This window comes from Anomalospiza imberbis, chromosome 1 (genome assembly GCF_031753505.1).
Source record: "Anomalospiza imberbis isolate Cuckoo-Finch-1a 21T00152 chromosome 1, ASM3175350v1, whole genome shotgun sequence".
NCBI classification, from domain to species: domain Eukaryota; kingdom Metazoa; phylum Chordata; class Aves; order Passeriformes; family Viduidae; genus Anomalospiza; species Anomalospiza imberbis.
In genome coordinates this window covers 18,687,314-18,707,369 of record NC_089681.1, presented here as the reverse complement: position 1 = coordinate 18,707,369, position 20,056 = coordinate 18,687,314, and the positions used below count along the sequence as shown (strand labels likewise).

Here is a 20,056-nt window from a genome sequence, read left to right as displayed (position 1 = left end):
AGGGTAAACTTTTTCATTTCATTTCTAGTAGAATGACTGTGAACTACTTTCCTAAATGGACTTCATTCATATGACTTAATCAAAAGGGCTGCAAATGGAAAGAGTTGTCTCTGTACCCTCATAGGCCACCCATTACTTTATTGCTTGTTATTAGAAGACTTTTATCTTTTCCAATAGTCCCATACTTCTGCAGCATTTTAATAGAACAAAATTACTTGTTAGCAACCTGTAAGCAGTCACCTAAAGTTCTTTAATATTTATATCCTTTGAGGCTTTTCACCCTTTGCGTGGGTTCAGGGTTGCCTGTACAAAATAAACAACTGTTGCAGGAAATATATGATATTTACAAGCTCACAATTCTTTATTTTTTATACAGTTCTGATGAGTATTTTTTATAGCTGTAGCCTAAGTACTGTGTAGAACTGGCATGCTTCTGATATTCACAAAAAATGTAATAAAAAAGTAAAATAATTAAGGATAAATTGCGCACATGCAAGGATACTGCAAAATTAATCCATTGCCTTAAGCTATGCATTTATGTAATTTTTTATACCCTAACAGTTTGCCTTCCTATGTTCTTTTGATGGAAAAATTCCATGCAAAATCCTGTATTTTCTCTTGGATAATATTTCACATTCTTTAAGCCTTCCATTAATTATTCTACATGACATTCAGACTGCTTTTAATGAAAGAAAGGAAAAACCTAAAAACACAGCTACTTTTGTTATCACACTATAAATCCTAGCTCAGGGATTATGCCAATTACCTGATTTACCTCTACAGAGCAACTGAGGAATTTATGCTTATTATCCTTATAATTATTCATATGTTTGACTCAGTTTATTAGAAACCTGTCCTTAAAGTATTTAATGAAAAATTTTATTTGCACAAATAATTTGACTCTGGGATTCACATAAATCCATCCACTATTCAAATTCAGTTCATTAAGAAAAACAATATTTGGAGTGGTCACCTTGGATGTTTTAAGACAAGTTTTAATAAAAGTGTCTCTGTAATCCATTTTCATGGGTATAGTGTTGGCATTTCACTGCAGAATAAGATTCTACTCAATAGACCATGGTTGATATGTTCCAGTTCTTCAAATTCTGATCCTGTTGCTGAATTTAAAAAAAAAAAAAAAAATAAAAGACATCCACTGGCAAGCACCAAGTTTGTGCAGAATAGCCAAATCCAGTTTTTTGGAAAAACATTTCAGCCACCTTCTTCTAAACCAAGCTCCCCGCAGTAATCAAAATATGGGGTGACTGTTGGGAAGTGTTTGCAGGTTATGGAGTGACAGCGAAGCGACTTTCCATCATCCCTACACGCTGCTTTCGAGAAGCCCTTAGCCTTTTACCTTCAGACTGTGACAGTGCTGCTGCTGAGGGCGGTGCCAGCTTGGCTTCTCCTGGGTCCACTGCGAAATTCCTTCAGAAGTCCAAAGGCCGGATCATCATGGTGGTGGAGCGCAAGGAGTAGCTGGGGCCTTTGAAGTAATGCCATTTGATGCCATTGAGCTTCCCGTGGTTTTGTCCAGCTGTGTAGAACATCCCATTGAGATTGGAGGGGCCACAGGCATCAAACCACCACCCTGAAACCGGTAAGACAAAATATTAAACTGCAAGTGCACTGAATAATTTACTTTGTTGTATTAGGTTTAGCAGATTAGGAAATTCTGGCAAATAGCTCATTAATAGTGCTGGTGTAGTATTTTCATATTTTCCTTTTTTTTGCTCTTTTGTGCTGCTCTATAGTCAGCAGTGCTGGAAAACACACACATGTATTTACAGAATTGCAAAACTCATTACATCCCAATGTGTTCTAGCTTTATATGCAGAATGTGGAGTAAAAGCAAGAACATGAAAGACAAATGAAGTGGTTTTCATATTTAGACAGTATCGTGTTTTTCATTTAAACCGCAGAAAAAGACCATAATTCAAAACTATTTTGAATCATTTCACCTGTTATTTTGAGTATAAGCATGATTTGATTTTATTTACCAGCCCTTTTCTACTGCTTTAACTGTGATTGTTTGCTGCTCAGTTACTTTTGTTTCCACAATAGATGTTAGCAACTGAATGATGAGAATTGTGGTACTGCTTTGCCCTATTTTAAATTCTTGCTTTAAGATGAAATTAATCAGTGCACTCTCTTGTTTATGTCTCCAAGATCTTTTCTTGTTAAGGTGAATTTTAGATTGCCATGGGACCTAGAGTTTTAAGAAAATTTCCTAATAACATGAAACTTGGCAACACCAGACTACAGAACACAAACCGACAAATACAAACTAGGTGATATGCAGATTCTACTGAAAGTACTGGGAGTTTTGCTGGATACCTTGATGGGAATAGAATTTTCTCTCCAACACCATGCAGAGTATCTATGTATAGTAAGAGAAAGATGCTTAGTTCAGACTGAGAAAGGCAGAAAGAATTCCCAGACTGCAAAAAGCAAATACCCTCAATATAAAAAATGTATTAACATCTGTGGCTAGGAGTTCTATTTGTCAGAAGGATTTCTGTTGGGACATTTTTCATAGTGAAACCTATAATTTTGTAAATCTTTAGCACAGTTTTTATGCATCTTTCCATGGAATATGGTTGTATTGAACACTTGTGTCATGAGGCAAATAAGATCATAAAGGTCAGGTAGTGATCTTTTGCTTTTGTTAGTTAAATGCTACTTTAATTTAAAAAAAAGGTATTTTAGCCTGCACACCACAGCATTGCAATCTTCTCAGGACCCCTTGTGAAGCATTTTCTAGTAGCACTGGTAATGGCAAACTGATCATCCAGTGAGTGCATACTGAATTCTGCAGGTGTCACTGTGGACTACAATGAAGAATTTAAAATTTCCTGTGTGTTTTCTACTTTGACTTCTGGAAAAGGAATTAAACTGTGACAAACTCCTTTTAGACAATGTTCAATGTCCCAGGGAATCCTCTAATTCCATCATATATAGTGGTTAGACTTTTATCTACCTATAATGAAAGCATTACATGAAAGTATTTTAATCTACGGTTTACTACTACCATCAATATGGCACTGATTGTGTTTAGCCCTCAGAACCAGTGCTTACTCTGTTCTTTCTATTCAGATCCACATATTTTATGCTTCTAGTCTTGTAATTCTTAAGATTTTGAAAAGTACTTAGTGTTTTGGGTTTTTTTTTTAAAGTAACACTTCATAATGAAATCTTGAGGGATGAATTTATGCCAGATAAATTCTGACAATTTTCTGCTTTGGTACAGCTGTCCTCCCTTTGATTTCAATGTTATGCCTAAGGGGGCAATAACCAAAGAAAGGGAAAGCTGTACAGCTGATGTTTTACTGTAACCAGAGTATAATCTTGTAGAAATTTAAGACAAAGTTAAACAGAGAAATCCTAATCCTCATTTTTCAAAGCTGGAACTCAGATACAGCTGGGTTCTGTTTATGGTGTTGGGATGAAGACATGGTGAGCTGACCTAGTTACAATTTCATCTTAAAGAAATAGATGCATAAATGGTCTTTTTTCGGGTGAAGGTTTTCAGTGATGCCACACAAAATCAATGTAAAAATTGGAATAACCCAAAGAAACACATAATTTTTTAAAACATTTGTGAGGACTTGCTCCACCCTCTCATCATAGATTTCTTCTAAATAAGCACTTCTTTCAAAATATGTTTTAATGATCTTATTTTTTTTCCTATTGTACTGTTCTTGTTAGTGAGAATGAATGGATGAATGTTTTAAAGATGTTTCCTAATATCTTAATATTGCAGTAAAACTTTGGGTTTACTTTCTCACTGTCTTTTTTTTTTTTTTTTTTTTTTTTTTTTGATTCATGGTGGCTTTTTTTTCTTCCATACAGTTATTTCTCTCCATGCTCCCCTGTAGTCTTCTGAAAGGTCTTCACTCCCCTTAGGGCCTCAGATTATCACAAGGCTTCCTACTGCATGTCTCAAGTCTCAACACCGAAACTCACATCTTTGAATGGATGCAAAGGAAAAGTTTTTTACAGATGCTTTGTATGTTGAGGGAAAGAGGAATGCAAGCAGTGACTTTCCTGGTAGCTATGAGGGATCATAAACCAGAGGTTTCTGAAAGATATACCTGCAGCACTGCCACTGCAGAAAACACCAAATTAAACAGCTCCAGAGCTGTGAGACAGCCTGACCCAAGGAAAGACCCTCAGTAGCCAGGATTTTCTTATGACTAATCTTGTTTATGTTTCTCTGCAAGGTAATGGCTTTCCCAAATAATTATAAAGTCATCTTTGAACTGCAGTAAAATTTTAACTTTGGAGATAACTTTTGGCAACAATTTCCATGGGATATTTGAATCAGGCATGACGACGAAGAGTGAGCATTGTAAGAAATAATAATATAAGGAAGAATTTAAAGTGAAGTGGCAAAAAGAAGGCTTTCATGAGACGTTTAAGAGAGTTTTTATTCATAAAGAGAGGTAGTTTCTTTGAGCTGTTGTGATCAGAGTCGTTAATTACATATTTGAACTGAAGGCAAATTCAATTTTTTAAGTTAGCCCACCTCTAATATCTTGTATAGTACAAGCAGCTCTACCATCTCTGTAAGAAAAATCCCTAGGTCATAAAATATATTTTCCAGACAAAATATAAACTAAATAATGCATAGATAAGTTGTTTGAAAGTTCAGCTATACAAATAGAAATGAATCCTCACTGTAGACGGCTGTTCTTCTGGAACAGTTAAAGTAGGTTCACATATTGCATATGGTTGTTCTTTGGTCTTTAGTTCATGTTACTATAACCAAAGGGAAATTATTAAATTTTGTGTCATCTCCTCATTAATAAATATATTTTCTATTCCTAAACGGCCTATCTCAGACAGTTGAGCTCCAGACTGTACTATATCTATACTGTACTATATCTTTGACTGAATATTAATGTATATTGAAATAATTTCCACAAATTCTTGCAAAAATACCTAATAAAGGGGCTTTGCTCAAATGAGTAACAATATTAAAAGAATAAAACCACAAGCATCTTTTTTAGTGGTTTTCTGAAGTGACAAGTATTATTTTTGCATGATAGAATCTTCTTTGTCAAAAGCAATATTAAAAAAGGCCTTTTGTATGCCAAAGCTAACAGATTTGCTTTTTTGGCTTGTATAAACTGCAATTAAGCATGTATGCTTGTAAAATTCTTTTTTAGTGACCTAATGCTCATCAATTCATGAGTGCACTGTAAGGTTGGTGCTCACTGGGAACTGCAATGATTGCTCAGGTTTGATGGGAGGTTCTTAGTTGACTTTTACATTCTAAAATAAGAGGCGTCTAAACACTGCATGTTTGATGGAAGATGCTTTCCTCTTACACCTCAGTTCTCCCTCCTGAGGACACTGAATGTCTCCAAATGCAGCAGGATCAGGGCAGGCCATTCAATAAGATCTAAAATATGTCTGAATAGTACATTTGTATGGATTTACAGAATAAATGGATCCTATGGAAAGCCAATATTTATTTCTAGCCCTCTGGGTTTGTCCATAAAGTTTAGTGCATTTGGCAACAAAGTCAATAAGAAAAATTTTGAATCCAAAAATATTAAAATATTCAACTCAATGTTCAAAAGAAACAAATTCATTTTAGGAAAGATTTCAATGTTTCTGACATTCTGTAGTTTAAAGTCATTAGATGGCAATGCTTAGGATCTGCTTGATTTTTCATTGGTAATTTCTCTGGTCGAGGTTTCGGATGACATCTCAATCTCTCAGTGGAGCATGGAATAGAGTCCAAAAGAGTGAATTTAACAGGAAAGACTTAGAATTGTTTAGTCAGAATTTGAAAGACAAATTGTCAACAATTTAAAATTAACTAAAAACCTTTCAAAGAAATGGAAAGGAATGGTGTCTATTCTTTCTAATGAGGTTATGACAGGATGGAACGCATTTAAATTATTATAGAATTAGTTAGTCAACATGCAAAGCTTTCTTATATTAAATGTAGACAAACTCAGTAACAGATTTTGACATGAGAAAAGAAATTTTTAAATCAATAGAAATCTTGAAAATTAATAGAAAGACACAAACAGATAGAGAAGAATCTGTCTTGGAAAGGGACTAGATGACCTCTGAAAGCAATTTCTATGTTCTTTTATTCCTTAGAGTATTGGATTGACCAGACTACCACTTGACAATCCCAAGATTAAATTAGAATTTAGCTGTTAGGATATAAGAAGAAAAGGCATCAGCTTTTCATATCTATTGGATAATGCAGTCCCTTTTATAGGGACCTTTTTATGAGGTAAAAATAACATGAAACTTGCAGACTGGTGACTATGTTCTAATATATTAAAAGTTAGTCACACCCTGAAGATCTCCTAACACTGTATTACAGTTGCCCATATTTAACCCTGATAAACATACCATAAATATTTTTGTTGAAAGTTATGCATAATCATATGTATAATTAAATATTTTGAATATTTCAAGCAAAAACACCAAATAATATTCTAACCATTTGATTATATTTTTTAATAAAAATATTTGGCAATAGTACGTCATTAATGGTGCTTTCTGAGCAATTTCTTTATGAAAGCAGGAATATGAATAAAAATTTTAAAAATGTGGTTTTTTATCTAAATAGGTGCATATCTAGGAGTTCAGGTTTGGATAATCTTAAGTGTCCCGCCATTTTTCTTTAAAATATTTTGTTTCAAGGAGAATATAAGAAAAACCGTGGCTTTTCTGATTGGAGTGTATGGGCAGATTTCTATATTTAGCCAAAAACTTCTCTCCAAATCATGACATGAATCTTCCATACCCTTCTTTCCAGAGATTCATAAAATTCACCACTTGGAGAAAAAAGCAGTGAAACAACAGGTAGTGAATGCAACATGTTTTTGGAGTCATTGAGCAGCCTCTGACTTAATAGATGAGAAATCTATTGAGGCTCAATAGATAGGTGTTTACTAAATACATATTCCTCTGACTCAGGAAGCTCCTGAGATTCAAAAGATATGAGAAAATACTCAAGGGAGGTATAATTTATTTGCATTGTGCTTATGCCTGTATTGACTATTGTCAGAGACGGGAGACTCCAGTTGGATGGAACTCTGCTTCCACTAAAATAAAATAAACTATTTATTTCAATCTTCTATGTTGCTTCAAACCTGGCAACACATCTAGAAAGCCTCCCAGTCTTGGTCAAATTATTTTAGGGATCAGAATTTTAGCAATATTCTCATTTCTCACTTGAAGCAAGGTAAATGTCTTTGTGAACACCTCAGACTGCAGCCAATTCCAGACAAAGAAAATCACCTTAAAACTCTTTCTTGGTGAGCCAAGATACCATAAGTCACTTTCCAGTGACTGAAAACAACTTCACAAACAATTTGGGGCTCAGCTGACAGGTGGTATCTGGCAGAACAAATGGGAATTTGGCCCAGGAATCTGATCCAGAGATGTTAAATGTTAAGGGCTGTATTGGAAATCCAAGCATTTTGAACTTCTAGTCATAGGTTTATTCTTGTGACAGGTTTTTGCATTTTTAGTGTTGTTTCTTGCAAAAAAAAGCTGTGTATGTAGCTCATTGGGGCACACTTCAGACTAAGGCTTGAAATAATATGAGGATATACATATATATAACCTTTTTTTTTCAGTTTACTGGCCTGAGATATTAAAAACAATGAAGAACTTATTTGAATGAATAATTTGTCTTCCTTTAAAGTAAAACAAACATGATTAGATTAAATTTTCCAAGTCACAAAAAAGCAGCTAAAACATTTAAATATGATGACAGTTTAGAGGGGTTAAGAATCCAGCTCATGCACATAATTTTGAAGGCATTCCCTAAAATCCACATAAAGATAGAGTCAAGTAGCATAGCATGGCTCTTTAAAAGACAAGAAAGACACACACTATACACTGTTGGTGCTTCTCTATTATTCTCCCAGTATTTAATTTCTCATTCTAGGGAAGAAGGATGCGATATAGGAGAGAATAGTAGTTATGATATAGACCAAATAAAACTGACAACTAGCAAGATCACAGAGAGAAATGTGTGTTTTCCTTACATTTTTATTTTCAGCCTTGATTATAACCATATCACAGTCTTGAGTTTTGGCTTATCTCAGCCTTTATTCCTGACATAAATATATTCATTTCACCTCATAGAGATAACAGACTCACCCAAACTGTCAAGATAGCTAGAAACTTGCCTGCAGATTTCATACCATTCATCATTAAAGAGCTCTCTGTGATGTTGCCAAAACTAACATTCTGATATCTTTTTGGGGAAAAAAAAAAAAGAGCGGTTTTCCAAAACCTGTTATCATTGCTACTTTTCTAAATTATTCTTTGTCTGGTAGAAAACTGAAATATACTCCCTAAAAAGATATTTTGTTATTTAATTAAATTCTGATATTTCTCAAGAATGAGAAAGTTGTTTCAAGGAGAAAAGCATAGCAGAGTGTTTGAGGAGAACTCTAGCATGATTAAAGTCTTTCTTGAGGATCTACAAGTGACAGTGCTGTACAACCTGTCTCCAAAGGAGCAGTACTCAGAGTCTAGTCCAAAAGAGTAGATTCATGTGTCTCCAAAGGCTAATTGAATCTCCTTTTACTGTGTAGTGATTTGCTAAACTTGTGGTTTCCTCAGCCTTTGGTAATTCACCCCCTTCGTCCCTATTCATTTCATTTGGTACCAGTAAATTCCAATATGTGGCTATGCTGTTGATTTACAGGAATGCTGCAGCGATAGATGTGAACCTTGTGGAATGGTTGTTCAACAGCAGACTGACCTTGGTGGGGCACTGACCTGTCATAGAACTCAGAGCAAGAAAATAAACAAAGCCTCAGCTCCCAGAAGGAGTTGCCTGGGAGCAGGGGTGTTTCCAGGCGACTCAGACACATGCATGATTCTGCACTTCAGCACAGACACAGCTCATACTCAGGAGCTTCTAGCTAGACTCTGGCCTGCCCTGGAAGTACACATTTTAATTTAGCATGTTCTCCAGAGGGTAAGGGCAACAGCTTTAATTAAAATAATCTACTGACTTCTTATCCACTATCTGTCTCCAGATCTCTCTGGTTAGCTTCTATTTTTATAGAAATGAAAAGGTAATGTCTTATCACCTGTCCACTGGAAGAAGTTTCCCATGATAACTTCTAATATGATATCTCTAGAGGAAGTTAGAGGAGCTTGAAAAATTGGCTCCTTAAAGGCTTTTCCAACTGGGTCACTTGTAACTGGCGAAAGAGAATGAGGAGTTGGGTTGTGCATGTGATATAAATTCTCAGTGATGGGAAACCATCTTCTCTTAGCAAATGATTGCTTTAGAGCTGAATTCAGAGTGCCAGTAACCGCAAATAATACAGGTTTAACAGTCTGATCCAAAATACTTTAAAATTTACATGCTACAGGATTTTTTTCCAGGAAAGTTAGAAATCAGTGAGAGAGAGTCTCCAAACAAGATCAGATGTGAAGATGAGGAAGGGCTTTTCTTGGTCATACAGTCAGTAAACCAAAGAATCCCAATTTAAGCTTTCTGCAATAATGTGGTATTCTAGAGATAAAAATGAGCTAGACCGTATAGGGACTATGAATAGTTATCATTTGTCAGAGAAAATTCTCACTCTTAGGAGCATTAGTGGTCTGAATCAAGAGATAATATCAGATATTAATTCTCTGTACTGGAGGGAAAAAGTACCAATCATGTACTATATACTGTACAGTGTACACTATACTTGATGGCAGTCAGATTGACTTGGGACTTTAAACTGTCCCAGTGTAGCTTGTCTGTGCTCTTCCCCACCTCAACTCTTCTTTCTTTCTTTCTGTAGTTTGACTAAGCTCACAAAGGATATCACCTTAAACCTTCCAGATTTAAACAGGTGGTTGCAGGTCTAGTCTTTTACAGGAGAGTGAATTAGTTGTTTAGTGTCTCTATGCATTAAGCTCACCTTACAGAGAAAGTTTAACCATTATGAATATCTTAATAACAGAATCATATCCCTAAGTGAAATAGATAATGTATTACAAGTCTAGACTTTGATTGTTTCTAAACTTTACCATCTAATATCTAATATCTGGTCATTTCACTCTTTTTTTGCTGGTTGATTTTCCAACGTTTGACAAATTTCTTTCCACCTTTTAAATCTTGTATCTTTTTCTTTTTTATTTTGCCTTTCTTGCCTAAGCAATTACACTAACTTATGCTTTCCTCTTTGACATTGTTGCAACAGCTTCAGTGCAGAAGTATACTGACTGCATCTCTGAATAATCCTACTGACGGCATCTCTGAATAATCCTTTGTCGGCTGATAGAAATCAAGAGGTATTGGCATTATGACAATATATGTATAGAAAAAAGTACCAGTAATATTAATAAAAGAAGTTTTCACTCAGGACTTATGCATCCATGATACACCTTCATCCATGGTTGCTTTAGGAAAAGAGTAGATTCCTATTAATGCACCATATTTTCAGAGTCAGTTGTACTCACCTCCAGTCAACATGAGAGCACATTTACACATGCAGTTGTCATTGTCAGCATCTTTTGTACTGAATTCAGCACCATGCAAGATCAGACTACTCTGTTTTCCAGCAGTTCCACTGTGACCTTTTAAATAAAGTCTGAAACAAGAGAAAACAATCAGGGTCATCAAAATAGAAAGGTAAGAGATTCAGACTTTTTCCATATCAGGTTGGCATTGTATGAAGTGCACCCAGAAAACTCATGAATCTCTTGTGTTTTCGCTCGAACTCTCTGTTGTTTTAGGTGTGAAAAGGGGACGTTTAGGGTTTTTCAGCATATCTCTAGTAGCACATAGTCCTTCCTCCAGAGTAAAACCAAGCTCAAGGTATAAGAACTGGAAAGACAAAAAAGTAGAGGGAGTGAGAGAGGAGTGAGAAGAGGTGCCCAGATATCTGAAATACATTGACAGAATAACTGAGTACTTGAGTAGCTGGTTTCTTTACTGTTTCTTTTCTGTGGCACAGAAACAGCAACCCCAGTTTACAGGAGTCATATTATTAATGCCTGGGCTTGGAAGAGGATTTAGCAGCCTTAGAACTTTTAATTCCACCATTTACAGCACAAGCCAACAACCCAGTTCTGCCAAAGTTGTCTCTGAGTGACAAATGGAGAATAACTTGAGTACAAGCCACAAAAGTCCTCATAATTTGCAATGCAAAACATTTCTTTTTTTTTTTTTTAAGAAGCGTTCAACTAGTTGAAACCACAACAATGAGCTAGGAGCCAGAGCTCAGCTGCAACAATGGTTGCAAGGAGGAGAGGAGAGGAGAGGAGAGGAGAGGAGAGGAGAGGAGAGGAGAGGAGAGGAGAGGAGAGGAGAGGAGAGGAGAGGAGAGGAGAGGAGAGGAGAGGAGAGGAGAGGAGAGGAGAGGAGAGGAGAGGAGAGGAGAGGAGAGGAGAGGAGAGGAGAGGAGAGGAGAGGAGAGGAGAGGAGAGGAGAGGAGAGGAGAGGAGAGGAGAGGAGAGGAGAGGAGAGGAGAGGAGAGGAGAGGAGAGGAGAGGAGAGGAGAGGAGAGGAGAGGAGAGGAGAGGAGAGGAGAGGAGAGGAGAGGACATTGCAGGATGAGGAAGATGTTGTTTGTCATAATAGCTTCATATGCAAGAAGGAAGAGACAGGATCTCAGTGTCACTAGACAAGTTTGAAGCCACAATCCTTACACTCAGGAGCAAGCCCTAGCCACTGGAGAAAATAAGAGAGGAAGACAAATCCCTCCCCTCTCATTGAATCTACAGGTTAGGAATAAGTCAGGCACAGGGCTAACCAAGAATATGATTTGGTAAGTAGTGGGATAGACTTCTCCACTGAAGTGAGAGACATCTGTTCTGTTTCTTCTAGGGTTCTTGCAGAGGGGCAAATATATCTTTTAAATATCAAATATAAAATGCATAAGGACTTACAAGAAAAGAAGCAGGACATAAGCAGGAGAGATGTCTGCTTCTCTCTGTGATTTACCTGGGAGTGCTATACTAGAAAAAGTTTTCCCAGCTTCTCCCACAGACAGAGTGAGCAAGGAGAGCAGATGGCAGTCACTGACTGTCGCTGCCTCTCTGTTGTTGTTTTTTTATCTAGTTACTTTGCATGAATAAAAGAGTAAATGCCTTTACCAGAGTGTCGTTCATCCATTTGTTTACATGGAAGATATTGCTGCAGTGTTCACAGTATTAACAGCGGGAGTAGAGAATATTCCTAAACTTTCTAGTTTACAGTTAAACCACTGGCATTTTTCTGAGATGAGGAGAGTCTGTCCCAAGACTGAGATTTAAATAAAACTCAGTTCTTCTACAGAACTTTGTAGCTGAATTTTGCTTATGAGAGCAGGGGCACTATATGAGAGATTTCCTTAATCACGTGCATGGCTGCTGTTTTTTGTTGGTTTAGTTTTGGGGTTTTTTTTTGTATTGCATGCATCCATGGGTTGATATTAGGTCCAAACAAAGCCAATTGGATTAAACTTGTCACAGAAACTCATTACAGAAAAGCCTTGTCAGGATATCTGATGAGGTTACTCAAACTGTGAAGGCAGAATTTAGTAACCTACAGAGTTTCACACTTGTAGACTGATGTGAACTTCACCTAATTTTCAGTGAATTTCTTCCTATATGTCCTTTGTTCAACTCTAAAAATGGAGACAGTAGATGCTAAACATGAATATTTAAAAATAAAAAAATTAATGAAAAAAGGAATTGTCAGGTTTATCCTTTTAAAGTAGTTACACTGACTACCTTAATTTGATTTTAATTTTGAATGTTACATGGCTGAGGCTGATGATTAAATACCTTTGGACTCAATCCTTAGAGCAGATTTTGTATATATAGATAGATAACTACACACACATAAACATACTAAATTTTTGGATTAAATACAAATATCATGCATAGTTAAATACCTTCTGATAGCACAAAAATAGATAAGGCCAAGTGCAAGCCTCAAAAAAAGACTGTGAAAATCCTTTGTAATTTAACAAGAAGCAACCAAGGAACAGGAATTCAGGAAGGTCGTTGCATTCTGCTATTGCCCAATCATGGTGGAAATTAGCCTGTTATGACCATGTTAATCTATCAAAGGATGTTTGTTTTAGACAAGATTAATCTAAGATCTGTCTTTGCACATGTCCATTTCTTTGTTTAATACAAATGAAAGGCTGGAATTGATCCCATCTTCATTCATTGGACTTTTGCCTTGTTTTTTGGGCTGTGACGAATATTTTGCAGAACAAAATAAACTTCCCTGAGGTTGTGTTGATAGAAAAATTATTTTGTCACATGATATCTTATGATCTGAGTTTAAACAGCCGTACATCCTCATTATATCAGCCACACCGAAGCTCACAGAAGTCTCATTAAGTTAGTATAAAAAGCAAATGCTGTTTACTTAAATAAGAAAGACAAGGTTAGCCAGACCTTTTAATTAGCAATCAACACTATAAAACCCACTTAGTCCAAAAAAAAAAAAAAGTGCAATCTAAGAAAACATAAAACATAAAGAAAAAAATATTACTTGTTACTTATTACTTGAAAAAAAATTACAATGTTTTCCCAAAGGGTGAGGGCATTAGGATTATTTACATGCTCTTTACTTTCCTTGATATTTCACAAACATTCCACTCATCACAGATTTAGATCTTGTCAGTTACGTTTGACTATTCCTCAACACAATTTCTCTAGTAGGTCTCCAGTGACTTTAAAAGAAAAAAGCTTAACTTGGCTCTGAACTTTAGTGTGCTTATCATACTGCAGCCATGTGCAGATGAACCAGTTGAAACAGTAATTCTGTTTCTTTGGGGTTTCTCCCTGAATTGGCACAGCCCACCAGTTAGGAAAAAATGCCACTACAAAGTTGGCACTACTTTACACCAAAATCAGATCTCAATCAAAACCCAGAACTGGTCCTGAAGCAATCAGTAGCTTCAGTTTAAGCCATAAAGGTCCAAACTAATCTGGCTTGAGACTGCAAGTCTGCACAGCAGCAAGCCAACTGACAAACTCGTTAGCTCCCAAGAGCAATAGACATCTTACTCCTCAGACCTAGCTAGTTATTCAGTATTCTCAGATTCAGATTGGTAGGACTGAACCTTTAAAACAAACTTCAAATAACTACTAGGACACAATTTCCCTCCCTTAGAAAAAATGGTGATTCAGGGTATAGTTCCTCTTGGTTGTTCTTGGAAGTAAAGGAAAGGAAGTTAAGAATAAAAAGCCACTCATTACTGATTAAAAGTCAAAGAACATTTTTAAGAGTACATCTCCAGTTTTTCCACTTGCTCATAGCCAGAAAATTCTGATCAAGGAAAGAAGGGGAAACGCTGCTCTGATTTACACAGTAGGCAGGAAAAGTAAATTCACACTCATATAAGCAAGAACAAATCTACTTTATCTGCATACAATGAAATTGAAAAAGCAACAAATAAGCAATAGCAATTAAATAATGAGTAAACAGGAATGAGAGAAATACTGCATTTTTATATTAAATTTTGAGGACTTCTGATGATTTTTTAATGAAATTTTAAATTCACTATGAGGAACAGAGCAGCCCTCATTTAGAAACTAGCAACTTTCATAGTTGATGTACTTAAGAAGAAACAACAAATTTTTAAAAATATTGCAACTGTTACATTTTACCTAGCATGGATGTTAGGAGCATTCTGCATTTTTTTCTGGTGATATTATAGCAATGGCAGCTTGGGATCTCACTTCTCAGATGGTGAAGGAGAATTCTTAAAGATGGTTTGCTTTTCATTATTCTTACTGTGGGACATGACTATCTGCAGTCCCTTGAAACAACAGTAAGGTATATTGTGTGCAAAGAGTAGATCTAAAAATATTACATAAACAACTGCAGGGCAGCCTGAAAAGACATTTTAAATTTATGTCAGAAATTTTTGCTTTTGCAGTGATTAGATGATTTCACATCTAATCTTCCTAACACGTAGCTTAACTAACTTCATATAGCTTATCTTCATACCATGTTTAAAGATTTTAACAGATAAATCTGGGATGATTTCAAATAAATAATAAAAAAGGTATTAAAATGGTATAGTTCTACAACATACAGCTGTGAAAATTGCAACATAGAGAATGAGATATAAAAAATGCTGAAAAATAAAATGGAATCATAAATCCTTGTGAAAAAGTTGTGTGCTAAATATCACTAAAAGTGTCAGAAATAGTTTCTGATGCAGTGCTTTACATATCAAGCATCTAACCTTAAACTTTGTATTTATTTATTTATTTTTACTAGAATGAGTGAGAGTTAAGTAGAATTCCCAGAATTTATTGTTAGCTAGTTTTCTCTATTTTTTTTTCCATTAGAGTTACTAGAGATCACTCAGTCCTTTACTTCTATCAGTCTCTCAATTAAACAGCTAAGTCATATCCATCTTTGTTGGTGAGAAATACTTTGTAAAGAAACAAACAAGATAATAGCTTACTGCAAACATGAACAACCATTATTAAGAGATGTAGAGAACCATCTCAACTACCTCAGTGTGCTTCTCTTGAATATGCTAAGAACAAATTTCATCATTGCCACAGTGCTAAAGATCTTAGCAGAGATCTCCTTGACTGGAATTCATAAACATGAGTAATGACCTAGTATCCTTAACAGCTAAATATAGAGAGAACCAAGAGTCTTGAAGTAGGATTTAAAAGATTCAGCATGATAAATGGAGAGGAACACATCAAAGCTTGCCTTGGGGAAATACTTTAAAGGGATACCTCCAAATTCCCACCTCAGTTTTGTCTCTGCAGCCTAAAATGTCCTTTCTCCAGCCTGCTCATTCCACATGGCAGGAGGGAATCCCAGAGTCCAATCCCTTCTCAAAGGAGGGGTTGTTAATTTTGATGGAAATGGTCATCAGAAAAAAATAGTTGTATGGGGATCAGAATCCTGTACCCAGAGTTCCCTTTTCTGAGCTCTCTCCTCACTGGGTTTTTATTTTTTCCTAACTTTGACATGAACAGAGGGCACCTACATCTCAGTCCTTCTAACCTACTGACCACCACTTAGGTATGTTCTGCATGTCAGGCATGTGAAAGACATCTTTGTTTTTAAAACCCATGTGACTGACATTACTTTGCCCTCTAGTTTAGAAATGTTTGAGGTTGAAGAAGGATTTAACTTGCATCTTCCATCTGGTTCACAGCTGCATCTAAATTTTAGATAGCTTAAATTTCTGAAACCGAACCCACTTTTAAAGATGCTGAAGTTGGTAGAGTTTCATGAAATGCTGTGTTAGTCAAACAATTCCATTCATAATGGAATTTAAATGATTAAGTCCCTTTGTGAACCAAAGCCCACTGGACTGCAACCACTTAGGTGGACCCAGTATGAGATTATACTTAAGATACTCTTAAGTCTAGACATTAATTGTAATAATAATAAGTAAGAAAAAAAAAAGAAAAGAAAACCAGAGAGAAGCTTCTTTTTAAGTACAGGTTTTAGAGTTATTTTCCATCAAAAATGCTTTGATTAATTATTTTTGAATCAAACCCCCTTTTGTACCAATTAATAAGACATCACATCTACATTAAATATTGTTAGTTAGAATTCTTTCCTGAACATATTGCAAAATCTCACCAAGCCTCCCAATGCTAACAGTTGTCCATGAATAGCAAAATCACCTCTGTAATAAAGACATCTTACAAATATTCAATGAACATGTTATGAACAGGAGGAAAAAAATCTAAATAATCACTCTAGAGAAATGCTGCTGTCACTGAGGTTGAAACTAAAATGTCTGCCAAAAGCTGGCTAAACATGGAACTAAATAGAAAGTGGGAATTATCTGGGAATCCTAACCCTGGTATTTTACCTATATACACTAACTTTTTAATCATTTAATACTCCCACTAAAGGATAAAGGGAAACATCCTTTTGCCGATTAGCTTTTAAAATTAGTGGAAAGATCATCTCCTGGCTGGAGATAGAGCGTGAGCCATCTGTGGTGACCAGGGAGATCCCTGTGAGTTTGAATTCTGTCAGACTGTAGAGTAAAAGGCATCTTAGCCAGTGCCCTTGCCCAGATTACAGATAGATGATAGATTGCCTGGGCACCCATTTGGATCCTTTTTCTTCTTTTGAAAATAAAACTTCTTCTTAAACATAGCCTTTATTTTTTTCTTTGAAAGGGAGAGGAGGAAATATTTTTATTTCATTAGGGCAGTGCATATTCTCCTTATTAAAACAAACTAAATTGTATTGACACACAATTTTTTTTATCATGAATCAAGATGAACTAGTTAGCAAGAATGCAACACAAGATGAGGCAAATGACTATTAGAAGTAAACTAAAAGCTACCCAAATGAAAGGAAAATACTTTGGAGAAATTGAAGAAACAGGATAGGGAGAAAGATGATAAAAACATCACTACTCACGAAATTTTGAGCTCTTGCTAACTCATTTAATTGAGTTGCAAGAACAATTCACCACCTTGATTGCTGCCTGTCTTTGAATGAATAACTGATGTAAAAGTACCAAAGAGAAGCAGAAAGGGAATATCACAGTTGGTGTCTGATTGGAGAAAACCAGAAATATCAACCATAAAACCTAATACTAAATTTTTCATACTCTTTTCCTTAGTACAAACTTGAGAAATAATGTACTTGGTAAATTAATGGACTTTTTATTTAACTTTATTATATTCCTAATGGAGTTTGTAACTGCAAACAGTAGGCAGGGTGGCTCTGCAAAATGTTGAAAACCTGAATAATGCAGTAACTAACTCTGACAACTTGAACATTTATTTAATTTGGCTCTTAATATTCTTGCTGCCTGCACATGAAAATAATTTCCTTCTACATTTCCTTTAGAAAAGTGTATGACAAAATAACTTCTGTATTTCTCCTTTGTTGCTCTGAAGCAATGACTCCCTGCAGTAATTATTGTTTGATATCACTGCAGCTCCTTGCCCATTCTCCTGTTGAGACGAGTGAAATGTGCCAGCCAACAAAATATTAATTCAATATATCCAAAGTAAGAACATATTTAAAGATAAAATTTTAAAGATAAAATGTGAATGTAAAATACAGCTATAAATGAATATGATCAGTTTTCCTTTGGAATTGTTTCAGTACAACCTGTCTAAGGGACAACAAATGCTTTATAGTAGAGGAATCGTTCCCTGGAATTGCACACTGTTAACTGAAAAACTTGTTTTCTCTCTAAGAGCCCATGGGAAGTTTAACTTGCGTTTGAACTTCAGCCCTGACAGGTCAAAGGAGAAAATATGTTTATTCTGGACAGTGAAGAAGCAAACAACCCAGCCGTGAGTAAGAAACACATCTACATATTACAGAAAATATAAAATAGTCTAGTGAGCCTGGATGTAGTACTGATTGTGAGTTTTTACATAAAATGAACAAATTTGCTTTTTCTATATTAAATTTGATTAATAGATTAATAATTGAGTAAATAACTGTACCTATTGAGTAAAATTATACTGGGTAGGGAAGATTAAAAGACATCAGGATCATTTTTCCTAATGCACAGCACACGGCCTGTCATAGTGCTGTGTGCAGACAAATGGTGCTTTGTCATGGTTTGCAACAAGTGTTTGAAAATATGTTTATTCTGGACAGTGAATAGGCAAACATATGCTTCTATTACTTTCAATACATGCTACAGAAGCCACAAAATTGCCTGGCAGTGTGAGCTGCTAGGTTTGCAGCTGATGTCAGTAGCACAGTGGTGATGGAGAGGAAACATACGGTAACGCTGGGTTTTACTGCTAACAGAAACAGAAACATATTTAAAGCTACTATCACAATGATGTGTTGAACAGAAATAATTCCCTCTACTCTCATCTCTCACCAAACACAGCACAGAAGAGATACATTAATCTGCTACTACCATTTTCTGTTAAAACTATTTTTCAACACAATACTTATTAAAAAAAAATCACCCACCAATGTTTTTTCTCATGGAAATCTGAAATGAAACTTTTCAGTTATTAATTAATTACATTTTTTATTAAATGAAAGTAAAATTCTTGCTACAGAAAAAAAATTCACTCTCTCACCAGCTATATAAATGCTAAGATTTCTTGTTGCTGCAGAAACTACCACTTTTGTCCTTATTCACGGCTCTATAAAACATAACGTTAATTTATAAAATGTAGGATATGAATTAATTTCAAGCTTGAAATAACTAGAGATGTTTGATGTTTTAAATGGACATATAAACACTGAACTATGCTAAATGATAATGCAAATTATTTTTACATCATTGAAGATTGATGAATGTGTTAAAAAATAAAATACAAAATTAGAAGTTATGTGAACTTTTTCCCAGCACATGGACAAAGCCAAGGTTAGAGAAATTTGCTTAATTCAAAATGTGACCTAAAATAAAAAAATCGTTTTCTCCCTACTCAAACATACTTCCTGCGTTTGACTGAAGCCAACAGCAGAAATGCCAAAACTGATTCTTAAGGGATTTTTTTCAGCACAGAAATACAGGGACTCTACAGAGAAAGTAATATTTTAAAAGTTTTTAAGGTTTATATAAGTAATCAGACCTTCTGATGCTTATCTTTACTGAATTGCTGAAGCTTATGGTGTTTGTATATCTTTATTTAAGGATCTCTTTTACAGACATTGAAGTTAGTGGAAAAGTTCAGTGAACATTTGTTGGAAATTTGACTTATCTTTAAATTGATTAATCATGTTTGAAAATCCAGTAAAAGAGACCCACACAACTACAGTAAAATTTAAACTTACTACTTCTTCCAAAATATCTTGGAAGTTCCAAAAGTCTCGTAAATATAGTTTGTTGAAATCCATGCAGATATATTGTAATAGTGGATTTCATAAATCTGTGTTTTAGTTGTCCTGAGTGTGACATTAATTATACACTGTCATCCACATAGGTTATACATTATCCTAATTAACTGTTTTAGATAAAGTGGAAATAGAAAACTTCATGTGTCAGCATGCTGTTCATGCTTACTTTTACCCTGATGGCTACTGTAGAGATACTGGGTTTTTCTTACCACGCAGTGTCATTGAGAAATGTCATTTACAGGCCACAGTAAAATATTAATCACACAATTCACTTAATTGAAAATC

The 20,056-nt window shown here is 35.3% G+C and overlaps 1 protein-coding gene across 1 annotated transcript in view; it reads right to left on the bottom strand.

The window, feature by feature from the left end:
• Positions 1–337: 337 nt before the first annotated feature.
• ANGPT1 (angiopoietin 1) overlaps positions 338–20,056 on the bottom strand; it is a 155,504-nt gene continuing 135,785 nt past the window's right edge. Inside the window, exons 8-9 of the mRNA XM_068182959.1 lie at positions 10,459–10,589; positions 338–1,591 (exon numbers count right to left, since the gene is read on the bottom strand). Of these exons, the coding sequence (XP_068039060.1) occupies positions 1,431–1,591; positions 10,459–10,589 (292 nt within the window). The 3' untranslated portion in view covers positions 338–1,430. The remainder of the gene's footprint in view (positions 1,592–10,458; positions 10,590–20,056) is intronic.